General features: G+C 43.5%; 2 protein-coding genes across 2 annotated transcripts; one reads left to right on the forward strand and one right to left on the reverse strand.

The window, feature by feature from the left end:
- Positions 1–8175: 8175 nt before the first annotated feature.
- LOC119284653 (mitochondrial fission 1 protein A-like) lies at positions 8176–11868 on the forward strand. Its single transcript, XM_037563805.1, has 5 exons — positions 8176–8363; positions 9277–9406; positions 10199–10320; positions 10788–10851; positions 11407–11868. Exons 1-5 carry the CDS (start codon positions 8271–8273, stop codon positions 11505–11507), a joined length of 510 nt encoding a protein of 169 aa, XP_037419702.1. The 5' UTR covers positions 8176–8270; the 3' UTR covers positions 11508–11868.
- A 41-nt stretch (positions 11869–11909) lies between these two features.
- On the reverse strand, positions 11910–13955 carry LOC119284654 (annexin D3-like). The gene is made up of 7 exons (XM_037563806.1): positions 13865–13955; positions 13621–13766; positions 13321–13551; positions 13057–13244; positions 12830–12857; positions 12331–12420; positions 11910–12210 (listed from the first exon to the last, which is right to left on the reverse strand). Exons 1-7 carry the CDS (start codon positions 13938–13940, stop codon positions 12010–12012), a joined length of 960 nt encoding a protein of 319 aa, XP_037419703.1. The 5' UTR covers positions 13941–13955; the 3' UTR covers positions 11910–12009.
- Between the last annotated feature and the right edge of the window lie 2542 nt (positions 13956–16497).

Genomic DNA, 16497 nt, shown 5'->3' on the forward strand with positions numbered 1-16497 from the left:
GGCGGCATATCTACAGCTTTGCAGAGATGCTTCACTGCATCACCTTGATCGATCGGGAAGATTCGTAAAGAGAGGCTTATTATACGTATGTATGTACGTACCTGGAAAACCTTGGAAGCGATGTTTCCATGATCGGAAAGACCCGTAACGAGGACGACACACAACCGATCCATCCATCCATCAAAGTAACCTAGCCTAGCTCAGCTTGCTGGCTTTTGTGGCCCCATCATTACCCACGTACGCCCACCGGCTAGCATATATGCTGCTGCAGCAGTGCAGCTAGCCTGCGTGCATGTGTTGCCACTGTACGTACATTCCTCTGCATGTGTTGCTACTACGAGCTGCTATCATTACGTATTTGTGCTTGCTAAAGGAAAGGAGGCTTTAAGCTGCTTATTATGCCCTAATCTCTCTCTCTCTCCCTCTCTCTCTCTCTCTCTCTCTCTCTCTCTCTCTCTAACACGCAGACAGAGTTGTATTAACAAGGCAAGCTTCAAGTTCAAGATTCTAAAAACAACAATATGCTAAGAGAAAGATGTACTTGGTACTACTTAATTAATCATCACAGAGAATCACTGAAAGTCTGAAATCTTGTCCAGTCCACGACAAGGAAAAAAAAACAGTAGGATGGCAACTGATCGACCAAAGAACTGGGTGTCGGATGGCTAAGAAACATGCCGTCCAAGCTATCAGAAGAATCATGGAGGATCGATCGATGATCGCCTGGGCCGACGTCCATCTGTGATCAATATGCGAGGGACAGACGGTTTACCTCAAAGAAAACGCGGCGCCTGCTCCGATTCCCAGCTTGGCCAACAAAACAAGCTGCAGCTAGCCGCCGTCGTCTCCGATAGAAAAAGGGTTGAGTTGGGGGGAATGAAGCCTGGTCCGAAACCGCGCACGCACGCCGTCGATCGATCCGGGGTCCGGCCGTCGTGCGAGCCAGGTCTCCAACCAGACAACATTCCCCTCAACTGCCATGCACCGGACCGGAGGTAAGAGAGATATGAGAGAGGGAGTAGGCGATCTAGAGAGAGATAGAGAGACAGAGATCATATATATGGCCTCATGTGCACGCTTGGTGGCGCCAGAGAGGGAGAGATGTAGCCATGAAGCCACAGCTTGTTTCTTTTTTTTGAATGTTGGCAGGAGAACTGCCAAATTCATTGATCAGAAGAAGGTGTTACAAGAGAAGCCACAGCTTGTGTCTTGCAAGCGCGCGAGGCAAATGGAAGGACGCTGGCCGCTACGCCGCTTTTCCAACCCTTATGGCAGACGAGCTGCCACATGCATGCTTCTTTGATTCGCCGCTTGTTGCTTTCACACACCACATCTCCCATAAACAACAAATGAACCTGATTAATTAAGCCCTACTTATTCTTAATCGTCGATCGACATAAACTAGGTACCGAGTGCATTCTGCTTCCTCCATCCCAAATTAGTTGTTTTAGATTTGTCAAGGTACAGAACAGTAAAACGTGTCTAAGTTTAATGCAACTTTTATCTTACTTAAAAAGGGTTTTTGGTAAGTATCAGCCGACTGAGATTTTCTTAAGGCTCGGTCGATTCATAAAAAGTGCAACTTCAGTTTGGTGAAAGGTCTCGGGTTACAACTTTCACTAAACCGAAGTTGCACTTTTCTAAACCGATTGTGACTTAAAAAATTCTTAGCTGATTGAGACATGACACTTTTCTAAACTGATTGAGACTTAAAAAAATCCCACTCGATTGAGACACGGACAGACCCAGACCCTTCATTACTTAGAATAGATTTCGCCTCATTTTGTTATTATCTTTCAAACAGACAAGTTATACTCAACTGTTATGATTACAAAGCAGATGGCGGTGGACAACTCAGGCATGTATTTGTCGGGGAGTAACGAATCATATCCAGTTGCTTGAAATTTCACTAAAATATGTTGAATTCTATAAAATTGTGTTGAATTATGTCATACAGATGTGTGGCGCCAATACTGCCAAACGTTGTATAGCTAGGCCTCATCGAATACGGGTTAAGAATTGTCCGTCTAGTCAGTTTTTTTTTTTTTGAGAAACCTCATGCGAGCGCAGGGGGTTCCCGCATTTCATCAAGAAGAGAGATGATTCGGCTTATAGGAAGAATCGGCCCAAAAACTAACAGTCGCGGTTAATCATGAAAACCGAGTGAAAACCTGACAAAGAAAAGAATTTTTTTAGAAAAAAAGACACTAGAGTTTAGGGAGATGGACAAAAGCCGTCTAGTCAGTTGTCATCATCATTTTGACATGTAAATTTGGAAAACATAATGGAATAGGGTAAAAGTCATCATAAGGTCACAACTAAGGGTAAAATATAACAATTTTAAGTGAGATAAGAGAGCTATCACGAGACAAATTAGAGGGTAAAAATGAAATATATTCTTATTTTTATATGTTTTTGAAGGAGTGTTGCCCCGGACGCAGAGTTTCTGCTCCCGGGCTCATCTGCACCCACGCTCAGAAAAAAAATCAAAATAAATACTAGAAAAATTCCAAAAATTCCAAAAAATTGTGTGTTAGATAATTTGATGCGTGAGGTTCGCTCCAAATTTCAACTCAATTGGACATCTGAGCAGCTCTCGGCAAAAAAAAAACAAATTCAGGTTCTGTAAAAAAGTTTACTGTTCATGCACTATTCTGACCTGATTTGTTTTTTTTGCTGAGAGATGCTTAGATGCCCAAATGAGTTGAAATTTGGAACGGACCTCACGCATCAAATTATCTACCACAAAAAAACATTGGATTTTTTTGAATTTTTCTAGTATTTATTTTGATTTTTTTCTGAGCGGGAGCAGATGAGCCTGGGCACCGAGTTGGATTTCTGTGTTGCCCCTCCGTTTTCTATCATCACAAACCGAGCAGATGTACACAGATAAAAACACAAAATATATTGATCTTTTGATGATGTCTAATTAATCCAAGTCAAAATGGCTATACGATAACTTGTCTAAGCTCTCATAGTTCATGACACAACTTCATGATGGCTAGTGGAGTGCTTTCGTTCCAAAACAGATGAAGTTCTAGATTTTGAAGCTTCAATAAGCAATGCCAATTGATATTTCACACTCTCTACCCTTCTGAGCACCTTCGAGAGTCTGAGCAGGCAGATCTTAAGATTGATGAACTCATCACAGATGCCTTTTAATTGACAGACACATCATACCGCCGAAAGAATAGCGCCAGAAAACCTGAAATAAATTCAAAAAATATGTGAGCACCCGTCTAGAAAGAACCCAAGCGGGCTGGTTCCACCATTTAAGCTATGGTTTCTGGTGTGTTGTGAAGTAATCTTATGTGAGTAACCTGGTGGTGCAATGGTCGAAGGTAGATAATTAATATAATTAATTACTAACTAGCATTCAGTGACATACAAAAAATAAATTTGACTGCACGCTTCACATGACTTTATGTACTCCCTTCATTCATATTTACTCTGCATATTAGTTTGATTGAAGTCAAACTTTATAAAGTTCGATCAAGTTTATAGCAAACAATGTGGACATTTGCAATAACAAAAAAAAATTATGATATGAAAATATATTCAATGATGAGTCTAATGGTGTTGATTTGGTGGTGTATACATTACTCCCTTCGATCCATAATAAGTGTCGTGGTTTTAGTTCAATGGAGTAATATTTTTTCCTACAAAGTTTTTAAAATTTGACTTTAGACAAAGCTAATATGGGTCATAAATAAAAACAGATGGGGTATTTGATTTACGTACTTAGGCTTAGCTTACTGATAATCTCAGCCAGCATTAGCATCTGACATCGCAGCTAGCACTTTGACGTTGCATGCATGCGTGTGTACATGGTTTTATTCCCAAGCAAAGGATTGGCTTCTTTCGCTTTTGCAGGTCGACGCACAGCTAGCGCGCGAGTCTGTTGCGTTGTTCCGATTCCAGGCTTAACCCTTAAGAAACCGGCCAGCGTGCACCTCTGCAGCAACATAGCTGGGACTCTTTTTCTGCATGCATGGGACGATGTGAAATGGGCGGTGAAGAATCAGAAGTAACTTGCGTGTGGGGTTTGTGTGTGAGGTGTAATGATCATTTTTACTTGAGTGTTGGGAATCTGTGCTAATCTTTTTTACTTTCAGCCTCCCTGCAGGCTGCCATTTCCTTGTTGGTGGTGTTCTTTCTTGCTTTTAGCTTTTAGTTTTGCAGATGAGATGGGCGTGTGAACGATGGGAATCGAATGGTTAGCATGCCAGGCTTTCGCTCCACTTCTTCTTGTGATGTGTGGAGTGTTCTTTTCTCTCTTTTTTGTTGAGAAACACATGTAATTTATTCGTACTTATAACAATTACAGGTACACTGATTTGGATCTAAAATCTAAGAAAATACAAAGCAACTCCTATGACTAAGAATTGCAATGAAATAACTTGGAAACATCATCTTCACTGTATCAATCTTTGCTGGAAGAAATACTCCAAAGACATCGATAAAGAGGCTCAATTGGATTAGAGCAACGATGTTATCACCCTTACACCCGCACGGATATTATCAATAATGGTTTCCTAAAGCGCCTTGAGTCGTCCATCCAAAAAGATGGAAGGCCTTGATCGATGAACGTACTTGTGTCGGGGATGATGGCGCCGGCTGCAGCTAACGAAACCCTATAAACTCTCGGTTGGTCTGGTTGTAGAGTGTTCTTCTTGATTAATGGACAATTGCACGCACAATATACTATTAGAATTATCGGGCAAAGTCCAACAACTACACTTGTATAGTTATCTATTTTTCCTTCGGACATTTTCTGTAATTTTCACTTCAAAATAATGGAAATACACAGCGGAGGAGAGCTCCTATGTGGCACCTTAGACCTCTCCCAATGCATTAGTGTTAAAGTGGGATGCTAAATGCATTAAGATGCTTAGCAACTAATGTCCCCAATGCATCGGTGCTTAGGTTTGTAGCTAAGCCTTCTCTATTTAATTGTTTAATAATAAAACTCCTTCATGTATTGGTTGGTAGTCTTTTTGCCTAGATCCACGTGTTTAGCATTGATTTTTATCAAGGTCATTATAATGCTCTCTCTCCTCTTTAATTGCTTTGCCACATCATATTTCTTTCTATGTGGCACCCTTAGTACCTGTACACCGTGGAGCAATGAAAAGGGCCTTATGCACCAATAGGATCAATTGGCGCTCACGCGCTGCCTATGTGGGCCGACCCACCAACGCGAGCTGGTGGATAGCTCGGGTCGCTTCATTTACTATGTTTTTTAGTTGTCGGTTGACTTGACTAGGCTGCCATTGACTAGATGTATTGACCTTTGACCTGACTTTTTGCAAAGAGTATTACACACTCGAAAAGTTCATACATTTAGAAAAACTTCATGAATTTGAACAAAAAGTTTATTGGTTTCAAAAACAGTTCACAGATTTGAGGAAAAAAGTTCACAAAATATGAAAAAAGTTAGGGAAACGCCAACACTCTGCCGGCTGGTCGCGCGGAAAGTTCCGTCACCCAAGCAGTCGTTGGATCGCCCTTTATACACGTGTCCTTACACACACTTGCACATGTTCGTGATTTCACCTGCCAAGCACGTGCCCCTTACCTTATCTTGCAATAGCAGCAGTGTTGCAAACCACAATGGTCACAACTTAGACAAGCCTTTATAACATCTCTCTTGACAAAAATTTGCAACAAGATCTCTCTTGCAAAAAAGTTCTGCAACAAGAACTTCGTTGCAAAAAGATCCTACAACATAACCTATGTTGCGAAAAATCCACAACACAATCTCTATTGCAAGTGTTTCTGCAACAAGGTGTCAGTTGCCAAGTAGAGGAAAATGTTCAGCGCTAGATTGGGTCAAATCCAACGACTCGCAAGGCGGCGGATTTTTTAAAAAGATCCATCAACCGACGCGTAGCAGTCCCCAAAAAGTTAACGCACTTGAAAGAAATCTAAAAACTACAGAAATGTTTTTTAATTTGAAAAAATCACAAATTTAAGTAAAAAACATGAATATTAGAGAAAAAAATCACGTATTTAAGAAGAAAACAAATCAAGAATTTGAGGGGAAAACTTCAAAAAATCTGATAAAATTGTTAGTGAATTTGAAGAAATTTCACGAATTTCAGAAAAAATATCACAATTTTTAAACAAGTTCATGAATTTGAGGGCAAAAGTTCAGAAAATCTTGAAAAATCAGGAATTTAAGAAAAAAAAGTTCAAAAAAAAGAGAAGGAAATGCGAATTTATGAAAGTTTACGAATTTGAAAGAAAGCACGTATTTGAAAAAAAATGAAAGAGAAAAATATGGAAATGAAAAAACCGAAGAAAAGCTGGTCCGGAAAACTGAAAAAAGAAAAAACAACGGTCGAAAGCTTACAGAAGCTTCGTAAAACCAGCCCAAAAACGCGTCTGGAAGCATCCCGCTCGTCTTACTTGGGCTAATCTGTTAAAATATATCGAAGGAGAATGGGTTTGCGCCAATTACCAAAATGGCCTATAACTGACGCTTAAGGCGGCAAATTGTTTCGAGAGATCCTATTCAGCGCTTGGAGCGTCGGGTGGCCGGCCCAACTGTGCGAGCAGTTCACGCACTCTATCGCTCCCCCGCGCTTCGTTCGCTCGGGTGACAGGTCAACCTTGTTGATTGGTCGACTTATAGGGAAAAAGAATCTAGAAACATTTGTAAGCTAGAAAAAATAAAAATAAAAATCTTGAATTTGATTATTATTATTTTAAAAAAGATCACAAAAATTGAAAAAAATCGTGGATCTAAAAAAGTTTATTGAATTGCAAAAAAACAAATTGTTATTTTTAAAATTTTGAAAAATTCATGAATTTAAAAACTTTGTGGATTTTGAAAAAACGTGAATTTTAAAAAATCTCATCAATTTTCAAAAAATATCTTGAATTTTGTTATTTTGTAAATTCAGAAAATGTTTGTGGATCTGAATATATTTTGAAAAAAATCATGGATTTTTAAAAATGTTCAAAATTTTGAATTTTTCACGTGTTTTTTTTGCTAATTTAAAAAGAGTTCACTACTTTTTTTAAAGGATCAGAAAAAGGTAAAAGATGAAAAGAATGTTGTCCAAGCCTGCTAGCACAGAACAAAACGAAACAATTGTTAAATACGTACCCCCCCCCCCCACACCCACCCACGCGCATGCGGTGAAGTTAACAGTTGCATAAGAACTTATTTATAGCCATCATTACCATTCATTGGCCAACACAAAAGGTAAAGAAAAGAACAAAACAAAACAAAACGAACTGAGTTCTTCTATGGACAACATCAACATTCCTTGACGGGCATAAAAATAATCAAAGAACAAAATGGAACAAAATAAATTTGATTTTCGTGTGACCTTTTGAAAGGAACTATCAAACACATGCAGAAAGAAGCTCATAAGGCACGCAGGAGGCATACTTGACGATATAGACAATCGGATAGAACCAGCGATGTCGAGTAGAAAGCAAACAACAAAGGGCCAAATCTAAGCAATGTTCATTAATTTGGCAGGCTCACCAGCTGGCCAGACCGCGCATACCACGATTGGACCATCCAATGTCGAACAGAGAAGGTCAACCAACACCCCAACAACGGATAATGAGCACATGCCCATCCGCTGAACAAACAAAGATGACCGCCAACAAGGCACAACAGTCGGATGGGATACACAAATGAACAAGGCAAATCGTAGCTATTACCCGGCACCGGCAGGCGAGAAAGCGCACACAAAACATAAATGCCCGCACGAGGCGTACCAGCTGGGTGGAGTACACAGACGACCCGACGACCAAAATGATGGACCAATGCAAAATACGCCGGACGACCAAGGCCTGCGACCCACATGTCATGAACCGCCAAGCCACCGGGAACGGGAAGTGAGGTATGGTCACATGATCGGACGGCATAAGGGACACCACGCGGGCATCGAGTGCGTCGCTGACGGATCGGACGGTGTGGAGGCCGCCACCCTAACAACGGGGCGCGGCGTGGATGGATCGGACGGCACGGAGGCGGATGCCCGGGGAGGCGGGTGCTCGAGCTCCGTTGTCGTGCCTCGCTTCGTTTGCTCGTGGCAACCGTGTGGCAACTCGCCCATACCTTTCTTTCTACCTTTTTGTTTTTTGTTTTGTTTTTTGAAGCTACCTTCCTTTCTACCTTAGCCACCAAGGCTCCATTCCCGTGACAAAGCAAAAACCTCCTATAAAACACGGCTCGCCCGACCAAGGATCAAACGGCCCCGGAAAAACACCCAAAAAAGGCGGCGGAAAGGGGAGAAGGGAAGAACATGGACGGGCACGTCGGCCAGTTCTTCCAGTCGGTCAGCTCGATCTTCCGCGGGAGCGACACCCTCCCCGTCTGCGACCGCGACATCATCGCCGTAAGCACCCCTGCCCCCGCCCGCCCCTTCCTCGAGAAATCCCCATGGATGGGATGCCTCTGGCCCGGACCTTCTCTTACTCCGCTAGCTCTGTTGCTGCCCGTTTGTTTGGGGATCCCAATTTCCGCTGGAGCGTGCGGGGATTCACGAATTCGCCGCGTTTTGAGTGACAGTCCCTGCCGGCTTGTAGGTTCTAGCGCCAGGGGGAATTGCGTCCCATCATGGGGATTTTGTGTTTGGGCGGAATCGATACTGCTGCATGCTTTACTCTTCGTTCATCTAAATCGCTGTCTGTCAAGCTATTTTCGGTGGCGTTAAGGGATCATTCATGTTCAGCAACCAGATGTTTTGTGATTTTTTTTTACTGTACTTGATTACTCAATTCCCATGCGCAACCTAGGGCAACCATTATCTGACTGATTGAGCCTGGCTTGATGTCTAATTGCCTTGCGTTTGCGGGCGAATTTCCGGGATGTGACTGAGTTTATCCAATCAGAAGCATTTGGACAACCCGTGCCAGTGCCACCATGCCACTCCTTGATTCTCAGCGGATTGCAGGGGAATTTGGGTGTCACCATGTGGATTTGGGGGTTTGCCGAATCCCCAGTTCATGCTGTGCTTTCGTGAGACGAGTCTTTGTTACTCCCTCTGTAACATAATATAAGACGTTTTTTGACACTGTCAGGAGGGAGTATTTCGTTGACTGTACGCATTTGATGTTACTTAACTGATCAATGGATTCTGAAACAAGATCTTTGTCTTCTGTTGAATCCTTTCCACCCTCGTGCCACTATATATGTGAAGCGTAGATGAACCTTTTTTTTTTGTATGCTTCCATATCCAATTGGATTGTGCTTGATCATGCACTCATTTGTGTTTGTCTAATCTACTATTGTACGTGCTTTTGTCTCAGGGTTGTGAGACAGAGGTTGCTGAGGCTGCAAATGAAGAACAGAAGAACGACAGCCTCATGAGGCTGTCATGGGCGCTTGTTCACTCTAGGCAGCCCGAGGATGTCAACCGTGGCATTGGAATGCTTGAAGGTGATGCATCCATTATGTATACTTAATAGTTTTATTATTCCGAATTTGTTAATGATAATAGGAATTGACTGACTTGAGTAGTACTTTACTACTTCCAAGATATGAGTGTTCATCGCATCTTCTGAAATATTCCTTGAAATAATGCATATTCCTTGGTGAACTAAATGGAGTCATGTAGTACTTGAGTTATTTGTGTGTTTGTTCCACATGTTCATTTTGATTTTCTTTCATATTGATATATTCTGATTCTTCAATTTTCAACGGTCGAGTGCCTTTTCTTAGAATCTATCACCTGAGAACATTTGTTAAGTTGGAGGGCCACACCCACATGACTGTCATGGCATGTTGGAATGCTGTAGATGTCTTGAATTTTGAGTTTTGATCTTCTCTTTTATGGATAGATCAGAGCATCATCTACTGTATTTGATTGTGCTGTTTTTCTCTCTTCTTAAAGCAGTAATGCATAAATCTTATTTGTGTTGTTGAAAAGATATAAAGGGTCCTGCCATGTGGATATCCATTTCAGTGGTCCTGTCAGTCTTCTAACAGCCCCATCATCTGGAAGACCCAGCTGTAGTGTCACTAATATGTGATTTCCATTGCTTAAAAAAAAGCATCCTACTTAGATGTAGGCTGTGCTCATGCTAGGCTTCCAGTCTTGCACATTCATTTGAATCAAGCCAATCCTGCTTATTGTAGCATTTTGTTTCTCACTTAACACTTGTACTTTTCCTATCTGAACTTTCTGCTTTCCCTGGGGCAGAACTCATGATTTGTGTTGGCATTTCTCAGCTTCTTTCGGCAAGTCTAACAGTCCGCTACAAACAAGGGAGAAGCTCTATTTGTTGGCCGTTGGACACTACAGAAATGGGGATTACACAAGAAGCCGTGAGCTTCTGGAAAGATGCTTAGAGGTTTGATTACTCAACATATCATTTCATTTCTCGCTACCATCATTACCATTATGGACAGCACTTGGTTTTACTTAATTTGGAAAGTTTCCGGGGTATTAATCAAGGCAATTGAGAGAGTTTAAATGTTATCTTAACATTGTGTTTTTATTTCCTTATTAGAAAGCTCAAATTAGGACTCATATATGGGTTATGAACTTATGATCATGTTTACTAATTTTCTGAAAAATGAAGGAATTACACTGGAAAACATGCCATTAGACAATTACTATCTGGAATTACTTCATTTTGTATAAACTGCTACCGAATTGGCTGAATGTAATGTAATTTTCTTTCTTTATTAAAGTTTTGGTAATGATAGTTTGACTCGTCATGTTTAGTCTATAGCTCCACTTTGTGTCCTTTATATGGCATGCTCCTGAATTTGAGGCTAAATTGCTAACCAATTTGCACTATCACGTTTTCTCCAGGTTCAACCTGACTGGAGGCAAGCTCTTACTTTGGAAAGGCTCCTTGAAGAGAAAACCAAAAGAGGTATAGGACATGTCATTGGACATGCAGTGTCCCATCTCAGACTATATGTGTAGTCCATTTGAAATGTCTAGAAAGACAAATGTTTGGGAATGGAGGGAGTACTATTTACTGTACATGTCAAATACACTACTGCAACAACAAAGCCTTTCAGTCCCAAACATATTGGGGTAGGCTAGAGTTGAAATCCATAAGATCTCGAAATCTAATCAAGGCACCCCTGTCCATTGCTGTTTCTTTCGTGATATTGCAGTCCTTCAGGTCTCTCTTTACGGACACATGTCAAATACACTAATCAAGGCAAATGTTCTTTAGTACCAAATGCTCTTCTAGTATACTGCAAGAATAGGATCCCCCGAAACCCATTCCTGCAGTGGGTGCCCAGTAAAGTTGAGAAGGATCGACAAATGACACGTTAAGAGTTATACGAAACTGTTTTCTCACATGCCACGAAATTAAATGTTGGGCCGTCCTCCAATTATTTGACATACCACTTGTGATCTGTACCACGTGGTTCCTTCGGAAGAATTAACATGACTGACTGATGCTTAAATGCAGATGGTATGATTGGCATGGCCATTGTGACCGGCGCCTTTGGACTTGTGGGGCTTGTTGCTGGTGGAATCATAGCTGCTGCTTCATCGTCCAGGAAGAAATGAGGCTCCGGTATGCGGTGAATAAAATGATTAGATGAGCAAGAACTTGATGTGAAGTTGCGTAATCTTACCTTGGCACTCTTGCGACCATGCATGTGCGCACTTATCCTTGTCCTGTCCTGTTTCCATGTTGGACCAACCTTAATCGCACTATTAGTAAATACGACATTTCAACTGTCGGATCGAAGAATGTATGTTAAGCTAATGCTAGATCATAGACTGTTGCATTGGTTCATATCATTCTGATAATCCATCTTGCAAGCATAAGAGGAGCTGTATCTTCTGCCAACGTAAGATCGATGTTGACGCGAAAATTTCAGAAGAGCATAAGATGGAAGGAAGAGAATTATTTTTGGTGTTTCCACATCTAATAAAGTTACGCTTTTATGATTTGTGGACACGATGTTCCCAAACAAACAACATGATCAGCTGTCTATTAGACGTTTATTTGATGCAAGCACCAATATCTTGTCTCGCAGTAGAAATGAAAAAAATATTTCAATCTTCACTCCTTCCCTACCAAGGCCAGCAAGATATCCATGTAATACCCCGAGGTATCACCGACGACATCGTCCGTCACCGTCGTCTTGAATCTTACCCTGTACTCTTGCTTGATCTTTTTCATGTCGATGTCGGCCCTGGACACGATCGCCCTGGTGAGCGCGTCCTCGTCTGTTCCAAGTCCTAAGATGGAGTACCTGATAACCTGAACAACGAACACAGAGCGTATACATATCATCTCACAGTGAGGACTCGTCTCATCTCCCCCACCACATGATAAGTGAAGATTCCCACGTGTTTGATTGATCTGCGTGCCGTGACGTACCTCTGCGAAGTGCTTTTCAGGAGATGTGAGGCACCAGACAGCAATCTTGAGCATCCTCGCAAACTGGCTGCTGCTGTACTGCTTCATGTCCTGCAACAACAGCAGCAACAACGACAAGAACAAGTGCTTCAGTTCACCAAATTGTTCCAATCAGTTCACATCGAAGAGTAGTTATTAGTAGATATGAAAAGAGCTTAGGCGTCCTTTGATTCATAGGATAGAAATGTTGTAGGAATAGAAAAATCATAGGAAGTGAGATGACATACATCTCAATTCCTATAGAGAAAGAGATGTCATTTGATGCATAGGATAGGAATTTTTTCATTGAGTCTTAGCTCATGTTTTTTTTCTTCCAAAATGTGAAGGATTGATTTCTATCCTATATAGAAATAGAAATCCATTCCTACAAACCAAAGGGCCTCAAAAGGAAATTTTTCTATGCAAATCCTATCCTATAGAAATCCTATGACATTCCTATAAACCAAAAGGATTAATAAACCTCTTCGATGTCGCTGCCATGTTGTTCCGGAAAAAAATTCTATGAGACCAGGTCTCACGGTTTAGCAGGTGAGACCCATCTTGATGGATGACACATGACATTTACAAATCACAAAGCATCTACCCCACCCTTCACCTGAAATGTGAATGCCACATGTCATCCATCAGGACGGGTCTCACCTGGTTTATATGAGACCTGGTCTCATATAATTTTTTTCCTGTTGTTCCTTGTAGCACCGGAACGTGGCGGCGAGCTGCGGCTTGCTCCTGGTGCTCACGATCCGGACGACCTCGCCGCCGTGCGGCTGCTTCTTCCTCCGGATGGCCTCCGCCAGCTGCGCGGCCTCCTGCTTCGCCACGGCCATGTCCACGCTCCCCTCCGCGCACCGGTACGACCTCACCAGGCTCACCAGCAGCTGCAACAACCAAGAACATTATACAGTACATACTACTCTGGAATGGATTGCTCGGTTCTTCTCCTGGAGTAGTCACCTTCCTGAGCGGTTCTTGGAACGCAGGGCAGGCGGCGACGTCCTCCTCCAGGGAGGATCCATGGAGGGACCGGTACGCGCGGCGGACGGCGAGGAGGTGGTCCGGCGTGGCGGCGCAGGCGGCCTCGATGAGCACCCACGCGTCCCTGTCGTCGCCCCGCCTGCCCAGGGCCTCCCTCGCCAGCTTCGCGTCCCTCTCCGCCGGCTCCGTCGCCAGCAGCACCATCGCTTTCTTCATTAGCGCAAGAACACATCGTCATCATAAGTACTGCAGCAAGCACAGATCATCGAGAGTACGTGCCTGGAAGTGGCCGGAGAGCTCGCCGTGGAGGCGGGTGAGGAGGGACTCCTTGTAGAGGCTGGCGTAGGCGCGGCGGATCTCGGCGCGCTGCGCGGCGGTGCGCCGGCCGAGGATCTCCACCAGGGCCTTCTCGTCCGTGCCCCAGCCTTGAGACGGAAATCGACCGGCAAACTTGAGCGCTTGACACAGATCGCGCAGACATTAAAGAGACGTCCACCCTGCAGGCGGGTCGTATGCACGTTACCTTGCACGGCATTCCTGAGGCTCTCCGCGTCGGCGGCCGGGGATGGCAGGGGCGTCGGGACGGCGATGGTCGCCATCTCTCCCGCGCTGGCTGCTCTCTGCTCTCAGACGCACGCACAGAGGATGATGATTCGATGGAGGGAGCGAAAGAGGAAGGAGCTGCAAGTTTTTCTTGGTAGGTGGGAGCGTGCGGGCCGAGGGCGTGCGATAGGGACTCTAGATCGAACGGTTGGGCCCCGCGGTTCAGTTTTTCTTTCACCGTCTCTAATGTTTTCAAAGTGTGCATTGATCTTGTTTTTTGAATAACGTTCCCTTTGTCAATTTCGCAAGGCAAAGTTCCCTTTTCTGTTAGGCAAAACGCTTCGTCCAATATTACGTATGTTCTCCTCTCCCTTTCTTAGTTGGGGCGTGCTATGCACCAGCTGACTAATCTTTTTAAAAGATCGTCCGGGTCAGATCTAATGGATGAGCGGTCGAGCGGCGCCTCCATCATTGCAACACGGGTCTTGTTGCATCTTTTCTTTGCAACATATGTCTTGTTGCAGATTTTTTTTTCAACAGAGGTGACGTTGCAAAAGCTTGTCTAATAAGTTGCTGCCATTGATCACCGTCTTTCACCGACGTCATTTTTGCAACACCACTACTATTGCAAAAAAGAAAAAAGAAACCACAACAAGATCCTTGTTGCAAAAAATCATATGTCGGGCGCCATGGCCATGGACAAGTTCAAGCACGGGGTTGGGCCCTTCCTTCTTGCCACCAGTCGATGGTGCCTGCACATAGGTCGCCGCACCAGCAAGGAGGGCTCCCTGGGTGCCAACAATGCCGATGGAGAGGTCGTGTGCCGCTAGAGCGGCGACCGGCCCGCGCGGAATTTTAGCATGGTCGGCGTCCCGGTCCAGATGCATGGGGAAGAGGCGTGCGACACCAGTGTGTGTTGCGGGACGGTCGGCTACCCGGTGTGAGCGGCGGCGGCGGACCACTGTCAGTGCCTTGTCAGATCTACTGCAGGGGATGAGAGATGCGAGAAGGGAAGGAGAGTCGTGGGGAAGACGATGCGGTTGGGCATTGTTTCAAGAATCATGAAAGGTGGAGACGTGCATGGGCCCACAGGGACACATGTTAGAAGGCGCGGACGCGGGATGTCTTTCCAGTTGGTTCACGTTGAGCATTTCCCATCTTCGTTTTGATTAAACCCTTCCTAACTCCAGTTTTTCTCATCGATTTTCCTTGAAAACCGTCCTAATTGCCTCAGCTTTTTGTGACTTATCAAATAAAATTATGTTTTCTTAAGCCAATAAATTCTTACCAAATAAAATTCTTAAATTTACATAGGTTGGTAATCATGGATGGGATTCAATGAAAACGTTTATTTACACAATCACATTAGACATGGGCAAGTAAAACACGGGCTAACATAACATTTATATCCAATTGCAACACATAAACTGCCACACTGGCAGGGAGCAATGCTGCCTCTCAAATTTGAAAGGACAGTACCCAACTTGTCCTCCATTGTGACCCCTCAGGTAAGGCTCTTGAGCAATAAGAAGATTATCGGCCAGCTACGGCTCTACTAATCAATCAATCAACCAATATCTTTGCTGTTGTCAAAGCAACCAGATCGCACTGGTCTCTTCCTTAGTCCTTCACATGCAAGATGGGGTGAACCGATTGTTTTGTCAAAAATAGATCATCTGCCCTTAGTACACACTGCAACAAATGTCAAGAAAAATGGAGCGGTTGCATCCGGTGGATGGTGGAACGCACGACCAAAGCGCGTTTCCAAATCACTCGTTCTCTAATCTACTTATAATCTGCACATGGAAGCCACGAGCACGATGGAACATAATATATGCGTGTGCTTTCCATGAGGATTGGGAGATGATATTGATTGGTCTAACGGGATTGCTAATTCTCAGTTGACTGAGACTCTATATTCATGGAATCTTACGTGGAGATCCATGCAAAATTTTCTTTTTAGTTTTTCTTTTTTCTCTTTTACATGTTATGTCACTTGACTTAGACTTGGTTAAGTCTCAGTCGACTGAGATCTAACCACACTATTGATCTAAATGAGAGATGAGAGTACCCGCAAAAAGTAATGAGAGATGAGAGAAAGGGAAAAACGGACATTGTGATTTCTTCTTCTTCTTCTTCATTTTTATTAGCCAGGTGGACACATGCCAGCGCTGGATTGCTTTCCTAATGAACGGCAGTCCCATGTGTTGCCAATAAATTTAGCCGGGACGTTGAACTGATTAACTCATCGATCGTGCATGCCCACACCTGTCTGCCCATCTGTCGTCGTTCCTTGCTTACTGTGCAAGGAAACGTGCAGCACGAGTGGCCATCATGCACACCATGAATGCGATTTCCTCGGGTTGTTTTTCTATTAGCGACACATGGCAGGTCAGGGTCTGAATGAGATGGCGCGGAACGGCAATCAGCTAGTAATCTCCTGCAACGTTACCCTCTATCTGGATTGAATTGTAATCAAGTTGGTACGTAGAGTAACATGCATGCATGCACGAGAGACGTTGCAGGATCGATTCGATGGGCAAGGCGGTATAGTATTAGTACTCTAGTAGTATAAATTAACAAGCATTTGGGCCATGCCTGGATGGTGGACAC

This window comes from Triticum dicoccoides, chromosome 4A, assembly GCF_002162155.2.
Source record: "Triticum dicoccoides isolate Atlit2015 ecotype Zavitan chromosome 4A, WEW_v2.0, whole genome shotgun sequence".
NCBI lineage: Eukaryota > Viridiplantae > Streptophyta > Magnoliopsida > Poales > Poaceae > Triticum > Triticum dicoccoides.